This window comes from Papio anubis, unplaced genomic scaffold (assembly GCF_008728515.1).
Source record: "Papio anubis isolate 15944 unplaced genomic scaffold, Panubis1.0 scaffold620, whole genome shotgun sequence".
NCBI classification, from domain to species: Eukaryota; Metazoa; Chordata; class Mammalia; order Primates; family Cercopithecidae; genus Papio; species Papio anubis.
Window position 1 is genome coordinate 1 of NW_022166421.1, and position 19152 is coordinate 19152.

Consider the following 19152-nt stretch of genomic DNA (forward strand, 5'->3'; position numbering starts at 1 on the left):
TTTTTAGTAGAGACAGGGTTTCTCCCTGTTGGTCAGGCTGGTCTCAACCTCCCGACCTCAGGTAATCCACCTGCCTTGTCTTCCCAAAGTACTGGGATTACAGGCATGAGCCACTGTGCCCGGTGACAGCAATATATTTTTTTGAGACAAGGTCTCACTCTGTTGTGCAGGTTGGTAAGAAGTGGGGTGATCATAGTTCACTGCAGCCCAAACTCCTGGTTACAAGCAATCGTCCTGCCTCAGCCTCCCAAGGAGCTAGGACTACAGGCATGCGCCACCTCGCCCAGCTGCCCAGCTAATTTTTTTTTTTTAGAGATGAGGTCTAGCTATATTGCCCACAATGGTCTTGAACTTCTGGGCTCAAGTGATCCTCTTGTTTTGACTTCCCAAAGTGCTGGGATTATAGGCGTGAGTCACAATGCCTGGCCCGATGCAATATTTTTTACTATCTTTTATCAAGAATTTTTTTCCAGACATAATTTGATTTTCTTTTTACACATACAGTTCATTTGTTCTCATGATATTTCATTGATTATGTAATTACAATAACAAGTGCAAACGACAAAACGGGTTTGGAAGTGAACAAACCTGATTCTTGCCAAGAAACTGGTGAGAAGAGAAATGCACAGAGGTGCTAGAAAAAGGCCCACTGGCTCAGTGGTCAGCATTTCCTTGGCATCAGTTGGCAAGTTAATTGCAGCAATCAGTGACATGGTGGTGAGTTAAGAAAGCTTCTGCTGAATAGCACTTGACAATATCTGTGGTCTTTTTACATCTTCAAAATTACCTTCTAAGGTGGATTGTATTAACCTAATTTTTCATATATGATAACAGCCATTATTTCATGAGCAAAATTGGACCAGACCCTGTGTGGAGAGTTCTATGTTTATTCCTTCTTCTGCTTTTCACAACAGTTTTGTGATACGGGCTCAATTTTTACTCCAGCTTTACAGGGGAGTGACCAGATACTTAGAAATATTAAGCAACTTGGCGGGGTGCAGTGACTCATGCCTGTAATCCCAGCACTTTGGGAGGCTGAGGTGGGCAGATCACGAGGTCAGGAGATTGAGATTATTCTGACCAACATGGTGAAACCCCATCTCTACTAAAAATACAAAAATTAGCTGGGCATGTTGGCATGCCCCTGTAGTCCCAGGTACTCTGGAGGCTGAGGCAGGAGAATCACTTGAACCTGGGTGTTGGAGGTTGCAGTGAGCTGAGATCACACCACTGCACTCTAGCCTGGCCACAGAGTGAGACTCCATCTCAAAAAAAAAAAAAAAAAAGAAATATTAAGCAACTTGCCTGAGGTTAACTAGCTAGGAAGTGAAGGAGCTAGAAATCACATGTCTGAATATTTGACATCAAAGTCCATAAAGAACCAGGGTCTCAGAGAGGTTAAGTAAGTTGCCCAAACCTTCACAGCTAGTCCTTTAACCCCCAAACCAGGGCTTTTCCCCTCTAAGCTTAGAGCTTTTAAGGAGGCTTCCTGGGAAGTTTTCTTTGAAGAGGAGTGAATGGTATGTGTGTCGCTGGGGAGTAACCTTTCCTGGGTCTTCTGTGTTCTCTCTCCAGATACTGTCTCCCATGGCCGAAGGCTTATTCCACAAAGCCGTCATGGAGAGTGGGGCGGCCATCATCCCTTACCTGAAGGCCTATGATTATGAGAAGAGTGAGGACATATGTATACTGTTAACACCTTGCCAGCTTCCTCTCCTCAGTTAGCAGAGAATGTGGTCAGGCCCCTTCTCACCATGTGTTTGGCTTTCCTTAGTACCATGCCCAAGGAACCTCATGCTGGCCCAAGGTAAACCTTATTCCTCCATGAAATGTCTGGTTCCACAGGAAATGGAACTAGCTACACAATGCCACACCACTGGTGTGCACAAGTGTGTGTGTATGTGTGTTATGGTTCTTACATCTTACCCGTGATTCTTTGCTTGTGATATATAACTCAGTGCCCTGTATCCTATACAGCTCTTCTGTGCCTACACTACTCTGCTGGGAATGGATACCCAGGGCATTATGTTAAGAAAGATTCAGAGGCTGTTTCCAGCTCAGTGGGAAATAACGCTGTGACTGATTAGTGTTGTTTGGCTTGGGATTATAAGAGGCATCTATCACACGATATTTCTCATCTGTCTCTTGTCCTAATTATCTACTAGATCGTGAGGCCCTAGAGACCAGGATCTCTCTGTCCTTCAGGCCCCCAGCATAATACTTGGTATATATCAGGCAGCCATAAGTGTTCTGAATGAATGAGTTAACGAATGAGCTGTTTCATTCAATGCATATTAATTAAGCACTGGGCTGTGGAGCTTTCTCTTGAGTATTAATCATTTTTGTGGTAAATTTTCCTAAACATCTTACAGAAAGTAACAGTATATACCAAGAGTCGTAACATAGAGTTATAAAATTGTAAAAAAAATACCCTCAATAAACAGAAATGTTGATTTTGGTAACATTCTCCATAAAACTATTTTCAGTTTGGGCATATATTTATTCATTTGACACACATCACTGGGTGCCCACTATTTTCCCTGCTCTGTTAGAGCTCTGGGATTTATCAGTGGAGAAAGCACATCCTAAACTTGAGGGCAATCTAATCTTTTTATCACCTCTCCTTGGACAGGATTAAATCCTGGAATCCATGGATAGGTTTGGGAAGTGGTCCCACAATTGTGCCAGACTCCACATGCTTGCACGTTTTCCCAGGGAGAGGGTCTGTGACTTTGATTGGATTCTCAGAGTATCCATGACTCCCAGAAGATTGAGAACCATCACTTTCAGGGAGCGAGTTCTACAAATATGGAAGGTTCAGTGACAAGGAAAGCAGGTGTTCAGCAATGGGCCAGGCATGGAAGGTGGGGAACATCGAGCTTATAGGAGATTGGATGAGGAAGGGGTTTCTGGGGAGTGCAATGCCCTGAAAGGACATCGTGGAGGGAAGGACATAGGCCTTATAGAATGAGGAGGATTGGTATAGAGGCAGGAAAAAGACAGGTAGGACATTCCAGGCTGTGTGTGGGCCTGGGGCTTGGGCAGGGCTGACAAGCTAAGAATCTGATCTGGAGCCCTGCCTCTACTGACAATGAAGGAGCTTGCAAAGCTGCTCCTCGCTCTTGGTGTTTCTGTCTTCATTTAGCACCTCAAGATTGGGCTTCTAGACTCTGGAGGGGCCAAGTACCAATGCAGCCAAGCTCACAGGACTGATCTCTTTGTGACCGTGAACGTTGATTCCATTCCATGGTCACAGACTGGCAAACTCCCATCCCCAGCTGTGGTGTTCACTAAAGATGACAAGGAGAGCCAGGCAAGAGAGTGAGGGTGATGCAGTGGTAACCTGTTCGCCATGTGCAACTTCCATTATAGGGGCCTGGGGCTAGGCAGGGGTGGCAGGATGGACTCATATATGGAGGACAAACCTGTGTCTGATTGGAGGGCATTTTCCAGCTTCCATTTTCCTAGATGATTCCAATATCATGCTCTAACCTGACCCTTCTCTGCAAAATAGCTGCAAGTGGTTGCACATTTCTGTGGGAACGATGCGTCAGACTCTGAGGACCTGCTGAGGTGCCTGAGGACAAAATCCTCCAAGGAGCTGCTGACCCTCAGCCAGGTGAGGACAGAAGGGGCAGTTTTGGAGGGAGACTTGCCCTTTGAATGGAGAGATGAACAAATCCTATGCCTCTGTTATTTATTTGGATTTGGAACATTGAAAAGAGGAGGATTGGGGATAACAGATGTAAAAAAAAACAAGTAGGGGTATAGAACCCTTGTAGGTAATTTAAGAACATTGTTGGGGCAGGGGTGCCACTTAGCCTGGAGAAGATTCAGCAAAGTACAAGGCTTGTCTCTAAGTCCCTGAAAGCATCTCACTGGAGAGAGGGACCACCCTTGTTACGCATGCTTCCAGAAGCTGAAGTCAAAATCAGGAGCTGGAAGTTCTATTAGGAAGTCATTTTAGTTCTGCATAACTGAAAACTTTTCAAGACCTCAATTGTCTGGAAAATGACTGGGCTCCTTTAGAAGGTAGTGAGATGCCCACCTCTCCAGGTATTCAAGCAAAATCTAGCTGACCTCTGACAAACTTTCAATCAGTGACAGATAATTGGACCGGGTAATCTTTATGTCCCTTCCAATCTTGAGACTCTTTGATGACAGTCTTTGACCAAACAAGACGGTTATCTTTCAGATTTCAACATTTGCTAGTTATATGGTGTTTACTGAATGTCCATTCTGATCCATGCTAGACTCAGTGAGATGGATAATAAGTCCTGGACTTAATGTTGTGTCAAACTCTTTCATGTGCTCCTTTCTACCCAAATTCCAAAACAGAAACCTAAGGAAACCATGATTAGGGCTGAGTGTTGCTTTCTGAGACCCAAAAAATATCCAGGCATGTCCAAGACACTGTCTCTCAGGGAGACACCTGAGGAAGATGTTCACACCAACCCCTACAGTCCTGACCACTCCATCTACCATAGTTTTTCCCTTTGCATTTGGCCAGTAGTTCTGAAAGTTGAATATGCATCAGGATCACTTGGAGGACCAGCTACAAGAAGGTTCCTGGGCTACACCCCCACCCCAGAGTTTCTTATTGAGGAGCCTGAAGTGGGCCTGAGAATGTGCATTTATAACAAGTTCCCAGATGATGCTGATGCTGCTGGTCTAGGAACCACACTTTGAGAATCTCTGGGCTAGGCTGTATTAGTCTCTTCTCAAGCTGCTAATAAAGACATACCTGAGACTGGGTAATTTATAAAGGAAAGAGGTTTAAGAAACTCACAGTTCCACGTGGCTAGGGAGGCCTCACAATCATGGTAGAGGCTGAAGGAAGAGCAAAGGCACATCTTACATGGTGGTGGGCAAAAAAAAAAAAGCTTGTGCATGGGAGCTTGCTTTATAAAACCATCAGATATCATAAGATTTATTCACTATCAGGCAAATAGCATGGGAAAGGCCTGCCCCATGATTCAATTACCTCTCACCGGGTCCCTCCCACAACATGTGGGAATTACGGGAGCTGTAATTTGAGATTTGGGTGGGGACACAGCCATATCATATCACAGGCCACTGTTTTTCTTGGTAGATATTATTATTATTCCCATTTAGCAGATGAGAAAATAAGACACAGACAAGTTTAGCCCCCTGGCCCAAGTACGTGGCAAAGCTGCCAGGGACTGATATATTGAGCTGGGCCCATAGTGTTTGTTTTTACTTTTTAAGTGCATTTAAACCAGTGCTAGACTATGTTGGCTTTGCTTGGTCAAGATTTGGGACAGCAGATTTTGTGAACAGAAATTGCTGATGATTTTTTTTTCTTCCTTATTGCAGAAAACAAAGCCTTTCACTCTAGTGGTTGATGGTGCTTTCTTTCCTAATGAGCCTCTATGTCTATTGTCTCAGAAAGCATTTAAAGCAATTCCTTCCATCATCGGAGTCAATAACCCTGAGTGTGGCTTCCCGCTGCCTATGGTAAGAATTCTGGCTGTCCATGCTGCCACTCTCTCAAACCATGATGCAGCTCTTGGCTTCAACAGCTGGGCATTTCCACAGATGACAACAGGTGTTTTAAATGCTGAAGCCCACCAGCCGAGCACACAGTGATCACCTTTCCTCTCTCTGAAAGAGGGCAAGTGAGGACCAGTCAAGTCACAACAAGTGTCTGCCTTCCTCCTCATGTGATGAGGCTTAGGGTGGAAGAAACAACTATATAAAAAGGAAAGAGGAGATGGGTCCATTTCGTCTTTGTTCAGACAACGTTATAAATGATCGTTTCCAAAAAATGCAGTTACCACTTCAGAGCTGGCATTCAAATAGGTTTGAAAAACTTCAGTCCTTTAAACTGTTCATGTCCAGCCTTGGTTCTGACATTTTGACATCCGAGAATGCTAAGGTTGTATAAGTTGCAAAATTGTTAAATCATTTTATTTATTCAACAAGTATGTACTGAGCATTTATTAGAGACTTATAAAAACTGAGCATACGAGCTTTCTGGGAGCTTACACTCTGGTGGGGAGAGACAGATGAGACACGAAGTTGAGAAGATGATTTCAGAGAGTGATTGATGCTATGAAGGACACAAGTGAGGAGAGAAGGTATCCTTAGAGAGGATAACAGGTGGTCAGGAAAGGCTCTTCTAGGGAGAGTTTGTTGAGCTGAGGCCCAGGTGCTGGGAAAGACCCATGATTTTTTGATTCCATGTGTTAGCAAGACTCTCTTCATTGGAAATAAACTTTTCATCTGTGGAAGAGTGGATAGTTCAAATTCCTAATACTGTTGAAGCTCATTTATATAGATTGACCTCCGCATTTTAACCTGGACAAAATAGGGTTAAAAAATAAAGAGGTTCATCAGATTACAAAGCTAGCTGGTGGCTGTCTAGAACCAGAGTCCTGAGTTCATTGAGTTGTGAAAGCATGTTCTACCATTATTAATTTGACCTCCAGGACAATGTTTTGAAGTAGGACTAGGGATTTTTGTCCTCATGTTGCAGACGAGGCCACTGAATCACAGTTCATGGCTTAAGTAAGGCTTTTCAGTGATTTTTTGGGTGTGTGTTAGAAAGAAGAAGGCAGGTGCTAGTGATGACAACCACCACCGTAACTACTGTAACCAGTTCCCCAGTAACTTCCAGTGCCAAGCACAGGCCATCCAAGCAACAACTTGAAAACAGGCGGATTTTCCCTATTTTAAAGAAACTGAGGCTCAGAGCAGCTAAAGCGTCTTTCCAACATCTCCCGGCTAGTAAAGAGACAGTGGTGTATAATTTTTATGTATTTAGGCTCTGCCATTTTAATTTAATTTAATTTAATTTAATTTAATTTTTGAGTCAGAGTCGTCTTCTGTTGCCGAGATGGAGTGGAGTGGTGTGATCTCGGCTCACTGCAACTTCCACCTCCTAGGTTTGTGATTTTCCTGCCTCAGCCTACTGGGTAGCTGGATTACAGGCACCCACCACCATGCCCAGCTAATTTTTTTTTTTTTTTTTTTTTGGTATTTTCAGTAGAGACAGGGTTTCACCATGTTGGCCAGGCTGGTTTCCAACTCCAGACCTCAAGTGATCCACCTGTTTTGGCCTCCCAAAGTGCTGGGTTTATAGGCGTGGGCCAGTGCCAAGCCTAGGTTCTGCCTTTAAATGCCGAGTTCTCTGCTTACCTGCTGTGTGATATTAGGGGAGTGGCCCACCCTCTCTGAGCCTCCACTCCTTCTTCTGTGAAATAGGGCTCATCTTAGCACGTGCCTCACAGGTGTACATCAAATAACCTGGCATACAGTCAGTGCTCAGTAAATGCTAGATATTGGAGTTATTCAAGTGACAGAATTTGCAGAGCTGAAAATCCTGTGTGGGTGCTGAAATTCCATGTGAATTTGCAGTTAAACCCACTGCAAGTTGTTAGAGACCACAGGAAATCCCTGAGAAACAAATTCCAGCTCCTTAATGTACAGAGAAGGTTTTTAGTAGTTAAAATATGCTTGTGGGTAATTTAAATAACTCTGAGGGTTCCCTGAGATTCCAGGAGACAGGTACGGCCCTAGTATTCATTTAAGTATCCACCATAGTGATTCATTACCCCAAGATTTTCAGCAGAAAACATACCAAGAAAATTCATTTGCCACATGGATATTGTTTCTGACGCCTCAAGTTTTAAAGCTGTAATTTTGCCAGAACATGGTAATTTAACAAATAATCACATGAAGTGCTTACTACCTACCATGTTCCGATTGTAAGAGCTTTACAAATATCAACTCACTGAGTTCTCATCACCACCCTCGCAAGAGGTACTTGCTGCAAACTCCGTCTTACAGATGAGGAGCCTGAGGCAGGAAGAGTTGAGTCCCTTGCCAAGTTTTCAGCTGGTGAGGGCAGTGCAGGGAGCCTGTGTTTTCAGCCACCAGCCTCACTGCCACTGCCTGACCTCCCACTGTGTCTTCTCAGAGGCCCCACCCACAAAGGTCTTGAGAAGGAGAACAACAAACACCAGTTTGGAAATTTTCTGGCTTCTCTTTGAACTTGATGTCCGCCGTTAGCCTCTAGGCAGTCAGGGCTACCATAATGTCATCAGTGACTGGGAGGCTTAAAACCACAGATATTTATGTTCTCACAGTTCTAGGGACTGGAAGTCCAAGATCAAGGTGCTGATATCGCTTTGTGTGTCTAAACTTTCTTTTCTCATAAAGACATCAGCCAGATTGGATTAGGGCGCCCCCCACTCTAACAGCTGCATTTTAACATAATCACCCCTTTAAAAGTACTATCTCCAAATAGTTGCATTCTGAAATGCAGGGGGTTAAGGCTTCAATGTGTGAATTTTGAGGGGGCCACAATTTAGCCCATAATGGGAGCCTTCTCACAAGGTAACCACTCAGGCCCCACAAGGCTGCAGGTGGAATGACAGGGAACAGCTGCCTTTTATCAAAAGTGAGAAGAAATTAACTATCTGACCTGAGGCCACTTCCACATGTGGCTGCCTGGGCTCGAGGGCTCCTTACCCAGCTTCTCCTGTGAAAGTTGGCTGCCCATGCCCTCAGGGAGATGGGTTTACCTTCTGATGACCAGATGGCTTACAGAGGGCACTGCTTCTCTCCACAGAAGGAGGCACCTGAGATCCTCAGTGGCTCCAACAAGTCCCTTGCCCTCCATCTGATACAAAACATCCTGGTAAGTAACTTGGGAGGCTGCAGTACTCCAGAGACACATGCACTTAACAGATAGCCCTGGGTCACACTCAGCGGGAGAGGCCAGGGGCACAGACACTCCTCACTCACTCAGTCATTCAATAGACCTTTACTAAGCACAGGTGTATTAGTCCACTCTTGCACTGCTATTAAGAAATACCTGAGACTGGATAATTTATAAAGAAAAGAGGCTTAATTAGCTTATGGTGCTGCAGGCTGTACAGGAAGCATGATGCTGGCGTTTGCTCAGCTTCTCGGGAGGCCTCAGGAAACTTACAATCTTGGTGGAAGGCGAAGGGGAAGAAGGCACGTCTTACATGGTTAGAGCAGGAGGAAGGAGAGAGGGATGAGGTGCCACACACTTTTAAATAACCAAAACTCGTGAGAGCTGTGTCATGAGAACAGCACCAAAGGGATGGTGCTAACCATTCATGAGAAACTGCCCCTACGACCCAATCATCTCCCATCAGGCCCCGTCTCCAAAATTAGGGATTACAATTCAACATGAGATTTGGTGGGGGACACAGGTCCAAACTATGTCAATAGGCCCATAAACCCAATCCACAATCCCTGACCTGGAAGAGCTCCAAAAACCCAGAGGGGTAACCCACCCAGGAGCAGAACTGGACCTCAACTGATTTGTGGCTGTCAGTCATTTTCATTCCCACACATTTATCATGTTATTTATCCCACTCTTCAGATGTTTCTCTGTGGATGCATTAATGTGGGTTTTGGGGTGTTGCCCCCACCCCAAGCCTGTGTCATAACATGCAGCATGGGTGCTACATTATCTACCTACAGTCTGAAAAGCTCTGAATGCTGAAACACACACAGGACTAGGGACCTGTATTCACCACACACCAGCCAGGCATCAGGCCAGGCTTTGGCAAGACCAGTCATTTACTCATTCATTCACTCATTTATTGTTCCATCACTCATTCATTCGTTCACTGCACAAACTTAGCAGTATCTGGTCTTACTCTAGACACTAGGATATAGAGATGGATTGTTTTCCTTCCTTTCTTTTCTCCTTTTTCCATCTTCCTCTTTTTCCATAAACGTTTATTCAGTGTGGACTCAGTGCCAATATTCATTTTGTTCACTTGTCCATGGAACACATGTTTAGTGAGAGTCCACATGCCCCTGCATTCCCTGGGCACTGGGATGCAATATGGGGTAGACGGAGATGACAAGACACTTCAATACAGTACACACGAAGCACAGCAATGTCCAAGGCTCTGTGGTGCACACAGAAGGGGACAGGCAGCTGTCTTGGGGAGAAGCGTTATGGAAGATTAATGGAGCTTGTCTGGTGATGGAATGGGTGGGTGGATAAACTGGGAAGAACCAAGAGCACCAGCTGGGAGCAGAGGGTGTGAAGAGATCAGCTGAGGGTTGGCTGCAGCAGGAGAGAATGCTTTCATCTGTTGTAAGCTATGTAATGAGCATACACTTCGTCCTAAAGACTGAGAACAGAAGGAAGAAGGACATGATTTGATTTCTATTTCAGGAAAAGCCCTCTGAAACTGGGCACGGTGGCTCACACCTGTAATCCCAACACTTTGGGAGGCCAAGGCAGGAGGATTGTTTGAGCCCAGAAGTTCAAGAATAGCCTGGGCTACACAGGGAGACCTTGTCTCTACAAAAAGTAAAAAAAATTAGGCAGGCCTGGTGGTATGCATTTGTGGTGCCAGCTACTTGGGAGGCCAAGCAGGAGGATTGTTGAGCCTGGGAGTTTGAGGCTGCAGGATCTCGCCACTATACTCTAGCCTGGCAACAGAGTGAGAGACTCTGTCTCAAAAAGAAAAAAAAAAAAAAAAAAGAAGAAGGAAAACAGAAAGAAACACTACAGGCGGAGATCCCTCAGGCCCCCCCGGTGGAGGGATGTTTGACGAGTTGCAGCTGTCTGATGATGAATTGGGACTAAGGTTTGAGAGACATTGATGTTATAATTTATACAGTGGAATTCTCAGGTGGACTGGAGATGGCCTCATGGAGAAGATGCTCATTGATCTGAGCCTTAGGGGAGGGGAACAACTGAGCAGAACGACATTTCAAGTAGAGTGGGAAGTAGGTTGTGCGGGAAAGTGCAAGAGGAATGGAAGGGCATGTGTTTCTCCTAGGCACGGTAGCATGCTAGGGGCTGATTTTTAAACAGTAAGTAGTTCTCTGATGCAGAAGGCATAGCCTTACCCCAGAACCCTAGGACTTTGCACTCTGACTGTCCTATGGGGACTCACCTGAGACTCCACACAGCATCTATACCCACCTTGGACACCTCCAGCACTATGGGTTCTGCTGGTTATATGGCCAAAGAGGCCAGGCCCTTACACCATAAACTGGACCTACTGCAGAGGCCTCCCTTGCTCTGGCCTGATTAAAAACCACCAGCCTCCTGAGGACCCGATAAACAAGTCTGAGCAGCATTCTCCAATGTGGTGTACACTGTCTCGCCTCCAAATAAGGAAGAAACCCATCAAGGGCTGTGCTGCTGTCTTAGTGGTAGGAGTTTGAGCTACAACACCTTTCCAGCATTTCCTACAGCACCAGATCCCTGAATCTTCATGGAATTTACCATGCACTCTCTACCATTAGTGCCTGGGGGAAGTTGAGAGGGAGAAGCCTGGGAGGCAGGCTGGTGCCAGGTCAAGGAAGCATTGAATGTCCTATTAAGGCACTCAGCAATGGGGCCTGGGGGAACCAACAGGACTGAATACCTACTCTGGGCCAAGCAGCATACTTCTCTCTTCACATCTCATATAATCCTCTACATCCCTACAGATGAGGAAACTGAGGCTCCAAGAGACCAACTAGCTTAGGTAAGATAATAGCTAAGGGCTGGAGGCAGTGCTGGTACCAGGAGCAGGGCTGATTTCATGGATGTTCTGCCTGTGTAGTCACAGAGGACCTTGTTGCTCAGAAGGGTCCTACATTTGGTTTAATGCTCCCTTGTCACTATCTTGAAATTCTTAATGATTTTTTCAACAAGGAGCTTATGTTTTTACTTTGCACTGAGCTCCACAGATGATGCAGCCAGTTCTGCCCAGCAGTGACTCATTCTGAGACATGAGAGAGAAAGGCCTGTGGTCAGGAGCATGGGATTTGGATGCAAATAGACTTGTGAAAGAATCATGGTTCTTCCAGTTGGGGCCCAACCACTTCACCTCTCTAAGCCTCAGTTTCTTAATCTGTGAAATGGGGCTAGTTTTGATACTTGCATCATAGGGTTGCTGTGTGGATTAAATAAAGCAATGTGGGTAAAGCATTCAGAATCATACCTGCACAGGTGAGTGTTTAACGTGTAGATCATTGTGGTTGACCTGGATCTCCTATGACTAAGATTTTTTTTTACAGCACATCCCGCCTCAGTATTTGTACCTTGTGACTAATGAATACTTCCATGACAAGCACTCCCTGACTGAAATCCGAGACAGTCTTCTGGACTTGCTTGGAGATGTGTTCTTTGTGGTCCCTGCACTGATCACAGCTTGATATCACAGAAGTGAATCTCTGAGCACCCCGCTCCAGGACCACAGCCCAGCCAGACTGGTGGCCACAGAGATCCATGTTGTCTACTGACTGGCTGCCTCCTCTGCCTCTGTTCCCTCACAGAGAGGGTGTCTGTGTCTGGATGGGAACGTGCCATGGGGACCTGTGTCATTCACCTGCCTTTCAGAGTTTGGGAATGCTGATCAGTTGTTTCTGTTTCTTCCCCTTCTTCAGGACCATGTAGAAAATTCTCATCTCCCTATAATTTTCTGGGCACTGTCCCCTGGGATTTCTTCTTTCTAGAAATGTCTTCCCCAGCATCTTAGCCATACATAGTAATGGAACAAACATTTTGGCTATAAGGAGTAATGGAGCTCTTAAAATAATAGACTTCAATTCAACTATTGTAAAGGCAGACAAATACTCCACCCCATAACATTAGATTCCACATTCTTCTCAAGTGCACATACAACATCCTCCAGAATCAACCATATGTTAGGCCATCAAACAAATCCCAATAAATGTAAAAGGATGGAAATCATGCAGAGTATCTTCTTCAACCACAAGGGAATGAAATTAGAAATCAATAACAAAAGGAAATCTGGAAAATTCGTAAATATTTATAAATGAAATGGCACACTCATTTTTACATTTTAAAAATTGTAAATATGCTTAATAAAAACTTTCCCATTTTAAACATTTTAAGTGTATAGTTCAATGGTATTAAGTACATTCATATTGTTGTACAACCATCACCGCTATACATCTTCAGAACGTTTTTATCATCCCAAACTGAAAATCAGTACCTATTAAAAATAACTCCCCACTCCTCCTTCCCCCAGACCCCAGTAACCACCATTCTACTTTCTGTCTCTATGACTGACATTTTAGTTACTTTAGTGACTTTAGTTACTCAATGTAAATGGAATCATTCAATATTTGTCCTTTTGTTTGGCTTATTTCACATAGCATAAGGTCTCAGGATTCCTATATGCTGTACTATACATCAGAATTTCCTCCTTTTTTAAGGCTGAATAATGTTCCATTGTATGTATATATCACATTTTGTCTATCCATTTATTCATTAATGGACATTTGCATTGTTTCCTCCTTTCGGCTATTGTGCAATGAACAATTGGCTATTGGCTACAATTGGCTATTGACTATAATGCTGCAGTTAACACAGTTGTAGAAATATCTGTTCAAGTCTCTGTTTTCAGTTATCTGGGGTATATGCCAGAGGTAGAATTGCTGGATCATATGTAATTCTATGTTTAATTTTTTTGAAGAACTGTCATGGTGTTTTCCACTGTGTCTGAACCATTTTACATTCCTACCAGCAATGCACAAGGGTTGCAATTTCTCGACATCTTGACCAACATTTGTTATTTTCTGTTGCTGTTTTTTAAATAATGACTATTCTAATGGGTTTGAAGTAGTATCTTATTATGGTTTTCATTTGCATTTTCCCAATTATTAGAGATGTTGAGCATCTTTTCATGTGCTTATTGGACGTTTGTATATATGTTTTTAGAGAAATGTCTGTTTAAGACCCTTGCCCACTTTTGAATTGAGTTGTTTTTTGTTGTTGAGTTTTAAGAGTTCCATATATATATATGTAGTAGAAATTAATCCCTTACGAGATATTATGAGATATATGAGTTGCAAATATTTTCTCCCATTCTGTGGGTTGCCTTCTTACTCTGTTGATAATGCACCAAAGTTGCACAGTAGTTTTTCATTTTGATGAAATATAATTCATCCAGTTTTTTGTTGATTGTGCTTTTGGTGTCATATCTAAGAATCCACCGCCAAATTCAACGGTATGGAAATTAACCTATATATTTTCTTATAAAGGTTTACAATTTTAGTTTTAAATTTAGGCCTTTGATCCATTTTGAGTTAGTTTTTCTATATAGTATGAGGGAAGAATCTACCTTTATTCTTTTGTATGTGTTATATACTAGGGTGGCTATAATTTTTTTAAAAAAGAAAAAGAATAAGAACAAGTGTGAAGGATATAGAGAAACCAAAACTCTCAACTACTGTTGGAAACATAAAACAGTGCAGCCCCTGTGGAAAAATGCTGTGGCTATTCCTCAAAAAGTTAAACATAGTTTCCATATAACCTAGCAAATCCAGTCCTAGGGGTATACTCAAAAAAATTGTATGTGAATGTTCATAGCACCCTTGTTCATTATAGGCCAAAATGGTAACAACCCAAGTGTTCATCAATTGATGAATCAATAAACAAAATTCAGTATATACTTACAATGGCTTATCAGTTTGCCATAAAAAGAAATGAAATACGAATGCATGCTACAATACAGATGAGCCTTGTAAACATTATGCTAAGTGAAAGAAGTCAGGTACAAAGGGCCACATGTTGTATGATCCCACTTATACGAAATGTTCAGATTAGGCAAATCCATAGAGACAGAAAGTAGAATTGTGTAGTGACTGCTAAATGGGTCTGAGGTTTCTGTTTGGGGTGATGAAAATGTTCTGGACCTAAATACTGGTGATAGTTGCACAACATCTTAAATGTACTAAAAACCACTGAATTATATACTTTCAAATAGTTAAAGTGGCAGATTTCACTTATGTACATTTACCTTAAAAATATTGTTAGGAAAATGAGAAGGCAGACCACAGACTGGGAGAAAATATTCATAATACAATTATTTGACAAAATCATCATATCCAGATAGAAGAACCCTTACAGTTCAGTAATGAAAAGAAAGTATTTTCCAAGAATGGGTAAAAGACTTGAACCTCAAGAGAAAGGCCCAACAAGGTAGATCTTGGTTGAATATGGAGAACTTTTTTTGAGAAGCAGAACTACTGCCTTCTCAGACGTGAGCTCTTCATCACCAGGGATATAAGCACTGCTGTAACAGGAAATTCCAGCCTCAGATGAGGAAGGGGGAAGTGAGGCTGGCTTAGGTAGCCTCTTGTCTCTGAGCTGTCCCACCCCTTGGTCTATACATTGATAGATGGGGACACAGAGCCAGCCCCCTGCTCCACGCTGCATGCATGCCTGACCTTCCCTGACCTTTGTTCAGATGCTGGTGCACCTGTCTACTTCTATGAGTTTCGGCACCGGCCCCAGTGCTTTGAAGACACGAAGCCAGCTTTTGTCAAAGCCGACCACGCTGATGAAGTCCGCTTTGTGTTCGGTGGTGCCTTCCTGAAGGGTGACATTGTTATGTTCGGTAAGGGACTGGCCACTCCCCACAGTTCACATGAAGCCCCCTGCTTACCCCACCACTATGCAAGAGCCCGGAGGACTTCAGGGTTGGCATTTAATCACCTCTGTGGTTTACAGGCGGATGCAACCTTTCTCTGGAAAATGCCCTCACTTCCATTTTTAGAAGCCAAGATGAAAAAGCACCGTGACAGTTGCTTGATGAGGGCTTCTCTTTGTACTGAAACCTACAGGTGTGGCCACTTCAGAGTGCTCAAGCAATCTAAATAATTTAAAAAAAAAAAAAAAATATATATATATATATATATATATTAGAACCATTTTCTTCCTTTTCTTTGACCACGGGTCTTACCCTCCCTCCCCTTCCCAGAAATCCCATGAGGCCACAATCTGAGGCTTTAAGAGGCAAGGACCATGTTTTACATATTCCAGCTCCAAGTGGTCTGCACCCCGATAAGCTCATGTAAAGGCTTGTGAACTGTTACTTGTGATGTTAACTCATTTATTCTTAAATTTATGACATATTTGGTGCCTAAAATAAACCAATCAGATGAGGTTATCAATAGAAAAATTAGTACTTCGTTCAGTTACGTATTGCTTGCTGGCGTTTGCTCAGCTTCTCGGGAGGTCTTAGAGCACACAATCTTGGTGGAAGGTGAAGGGAAGAAGGCATGTCTTACATGGCCCAGAGCAGGAGGAAGGAGAGAGGGATGAGGTGGCACACTTTTTAAACAACAAATCTTATGAGAGTTCTATCCATGAGAGGAATAGCACCAAAGGATGGTGCTAACCATTCATGAGAAACCACCCCTCTGATCAATCACCTCCCATCAGGGCCCGTCTCCAACATTAGGGATTACAATTCAACATGAGATTTGGTGGGGGACACAGGTCCCAACTATATCAATGAGCCCATAAACCCAATCCACAATCCCGACCTGGAAGAGATCCAAAAGCCAGAGGCTTTTTGTAACCCACCCAGCAGCAGAGGTGGACCTCCAACTGATTTGCTTGGCTATCAGTCATTTTCATTTCCATTTATTCATGTTATTTATCCCACTATTCCAGCTGTTTCTCTGTGGATGCATTAATGTGGGTTTTGGGGGTGTTGCCCCCACCCAAGCCTGTGTCATAACATGCAGCATGGGTGTTGTCTTGAGGAGAAGGAGGTTTGGAGGATTAATGGAGCTTGTCTGGTGATGGAATGGGTGGGAAGAACCAAAAGAGTACCAGCTGGGAGCAGAGGTGTGAAGAGAGATCAGCTGAGGGTTGGCTGCAGCAGGAGAGAATGCTTTCAGTTGTTGTAGCTATGTAATCAGGATAGACTTCATCCTAAAGACTGAGAACAAAGGAAGAAGGACATGATTTGATTTCTATTTTAGGAAAAGCCCTCTGAGAGCTGGGTACAGTGGCTCACACCTGTAATCCCAACACTTTGGGAGGCCAAGGCAGGAGAGTTGCTTGAGCCAGAGAAGTTCAAGAATAGCCTGGGCAACACAGGGAGAACTGTCTCAACAAAAATAAAAAAATTAGGCAGGCCTGGTGGAAATTATGCATTTGTGGTACCAGTTACTGGTGAGGCCAAGCAGGAGTATTGTCAATCCTGGGAGTTTGAGGCTGCAGGATCTGCATGCCTGTACTCCTGGCAGAGCAGGCGAGAGACTCTGTCTCACCAAAAAAAAAAAGATAATAATAAAAAAAAAGGAAGGAAAACAGAAAAAGAAACACTACAGGCAGAATCCTCAGGCCCCGGTGGAAGGGATATTTGTGAAGTTGATGGTGGGACTAAGGTTTGAGAGATATTGATGTTAAAAAGTTATACCAGTGGATTTCTCAGGTGGACTGGAGAATGGCCTCATGGAGAAGATGCTCGGTGATCTGATCTTTAGGGAGGGAACAACTGAGCAGAAGGACATTCAAGTATGATGGGAGTAAGGTTGACGTGGGAAAGTGCAAGAGGAATGGAGGTGTGTGTTTCTCCTAGGCACAGTAGCATGTTAGGGGCTTCTTTTTTTAAACAGTAAGTAGTTCCCTGATGCAGAGGCATAGCCCTTGCAGAACCCTAGGACTTTGCACTCCCCTGAGCTGTCCCTGTAGGGACTCACCTGAGTGAGTCTTTTTAATAAAAGAGCAATATGTATAACCGTTGTCAGTCTCCTGCCAGATGTGTAGAAAGGTGTCGTTTATACCCTGGAACCTGCAGAGCCTGTCTTTGGGAAGGTGCCTCTGAGGCTGGTCACTGGAGTGTCTACAGGAAGAGATGAAAACATTTTCATTGAATATTAGATGCTCTTTCTGCATTTTGGATTTTCTACTTTTTAAATAAGAATCAAATCTCCGGAACAAAATCACCCGCTTTCCCGCTTTGCGCGATCGGCATTCCGTCGAGCGGCATTTGCGTCGCGTCATGATCCAGATTCTCGGACACTCAGATCGTCGTTCAAAAGCGATCCGTCGGGTAGGTCCCATTTCTCTGAGCTTTAGTATCTGCATGTGAAATGGGTACAGTGACTTGGTAGGCATGGGTTCAGTGGGAGGGGTGTGAAAGGGTTTATCAAATGCACCCCAGAGCATCCTGAGCCTCACCCAGAGCAGCAGCATTTGTGATTATCTCCTTCCAGGAAGGAACCCGCGGAGGAGGAGAAATTGCTGAGACAGAAGATGATGAAATACTGGGCTACCTTTGCTCGAACTGGGTCAGTGAATCTCCCGGTCTCCCCCATGCCAAGGCCTGGGGTGTGAGGAGGAAAATCTCACCCCTGTTTCTGCTCTCCTTTCCAGGAATCCCAATGGGGACGACCTGCCTCTGTGGCCAGCCTATAATCTGACCGAGCAGTACCTGCAACCAGACTTGAACATGAGCCTCGGACAGAGACTCAAAGAACCGCGGGTGGAGTTTTGGACCAGCACCATCCCCCTGATCCTGTCTGCCTCCGACACGCTCCGCAGTCCTCTTTCCTCGTTAATTTTCCTCTCTCTCCTCCAGCCTTTCTTTTTCTCTTGTGTTCCTTGGGTAGTTATCATTTTATGATTTTGGTTTCCCTTCTCCTCCTTCAATTTTTCCCTGCAATCATTAGCTTCTTTCCAAGTTCAGCTGCTTTCTATGGAGATCTTTGCAGAACAAGCTGCTTTCGCTGGTATTTTATGGACTTAGGTATGATCCTTATGGAATTCTTTTCGACATCAAAAAGTGCAATTTGTCTTGGAAGGTAACAAGATTTCTTTAATAAATTTGGAGGAGGGCTCACCTATTAGTTGTCATAATAATGATTTTATACCTCATATGAAATAAAATCAGAATGTAAAATATGGATAACGGGGCAGAATTTAATTCTGTGCTGATAATGCTCCCCCTGCCCCCAGCACCCACTTTCTATCAGAGAAAGTGTCTGTGCATGTTACCCAAAATGCGAATCCACCACCCCAACCCATGGGGGCTTCAGCGACAAGCCAAGTATGGATGTCTTGGACATCATGGGTTTGAGCTGGGTCTCTTCTCTGGCTCAGAGAGATGTGTGGGTGATGGGGTATCCTCAGCCATGGAAAGCTGACGTCATCCAAAATAAAAAACCTAGAAGTCAAATTCTAGGCATCAAGGGTCAGATCAGCAGTGCCAAGAAGAAATGAAGCTTCTGTGATGGGGTCGAGATGAATCTATCATTCAATGAATCTACACTGGCTGGGTGTGGTGGCTCACGGCTATAATCCCAGCACTTTGGGAGGCTGAGGTGGGTGGATCACTTAAGGTCAGGAGTTCAAGACCAGCTTAGCCA

The 19152-nt window shown here is 44.0% G+C and overlaps 1 protein-coding gene across 1 annotated transcript; it reads left to right on the forward strand.

Moving 5' to 3' along the window:
- Positions 1-1437: 1437 nt before the first annotated feature.
- Positions 1438-18627, forward strand: LOC101016562 (carboxylesterase 5A; the record flags this gene model as incomplete). Its single annotated transcript, XM_031662410.1, is given in 9 exon segments — positions 1438-1680; positions 3515-3619; positions 5338-5478; positions 8597-8665; positions 12037-12184; positions 15237-15386; positions 16368-16369; positions 18005-18075; positions 18161-18627. Coding segments are annotated over 9 exon segments (1179 nt in total), but the record flags the coding sequence as incomplete, so codon positions are not given.
- Between the last annotated feature and the right edge of the window lie 525 nt (positions 18628-19152).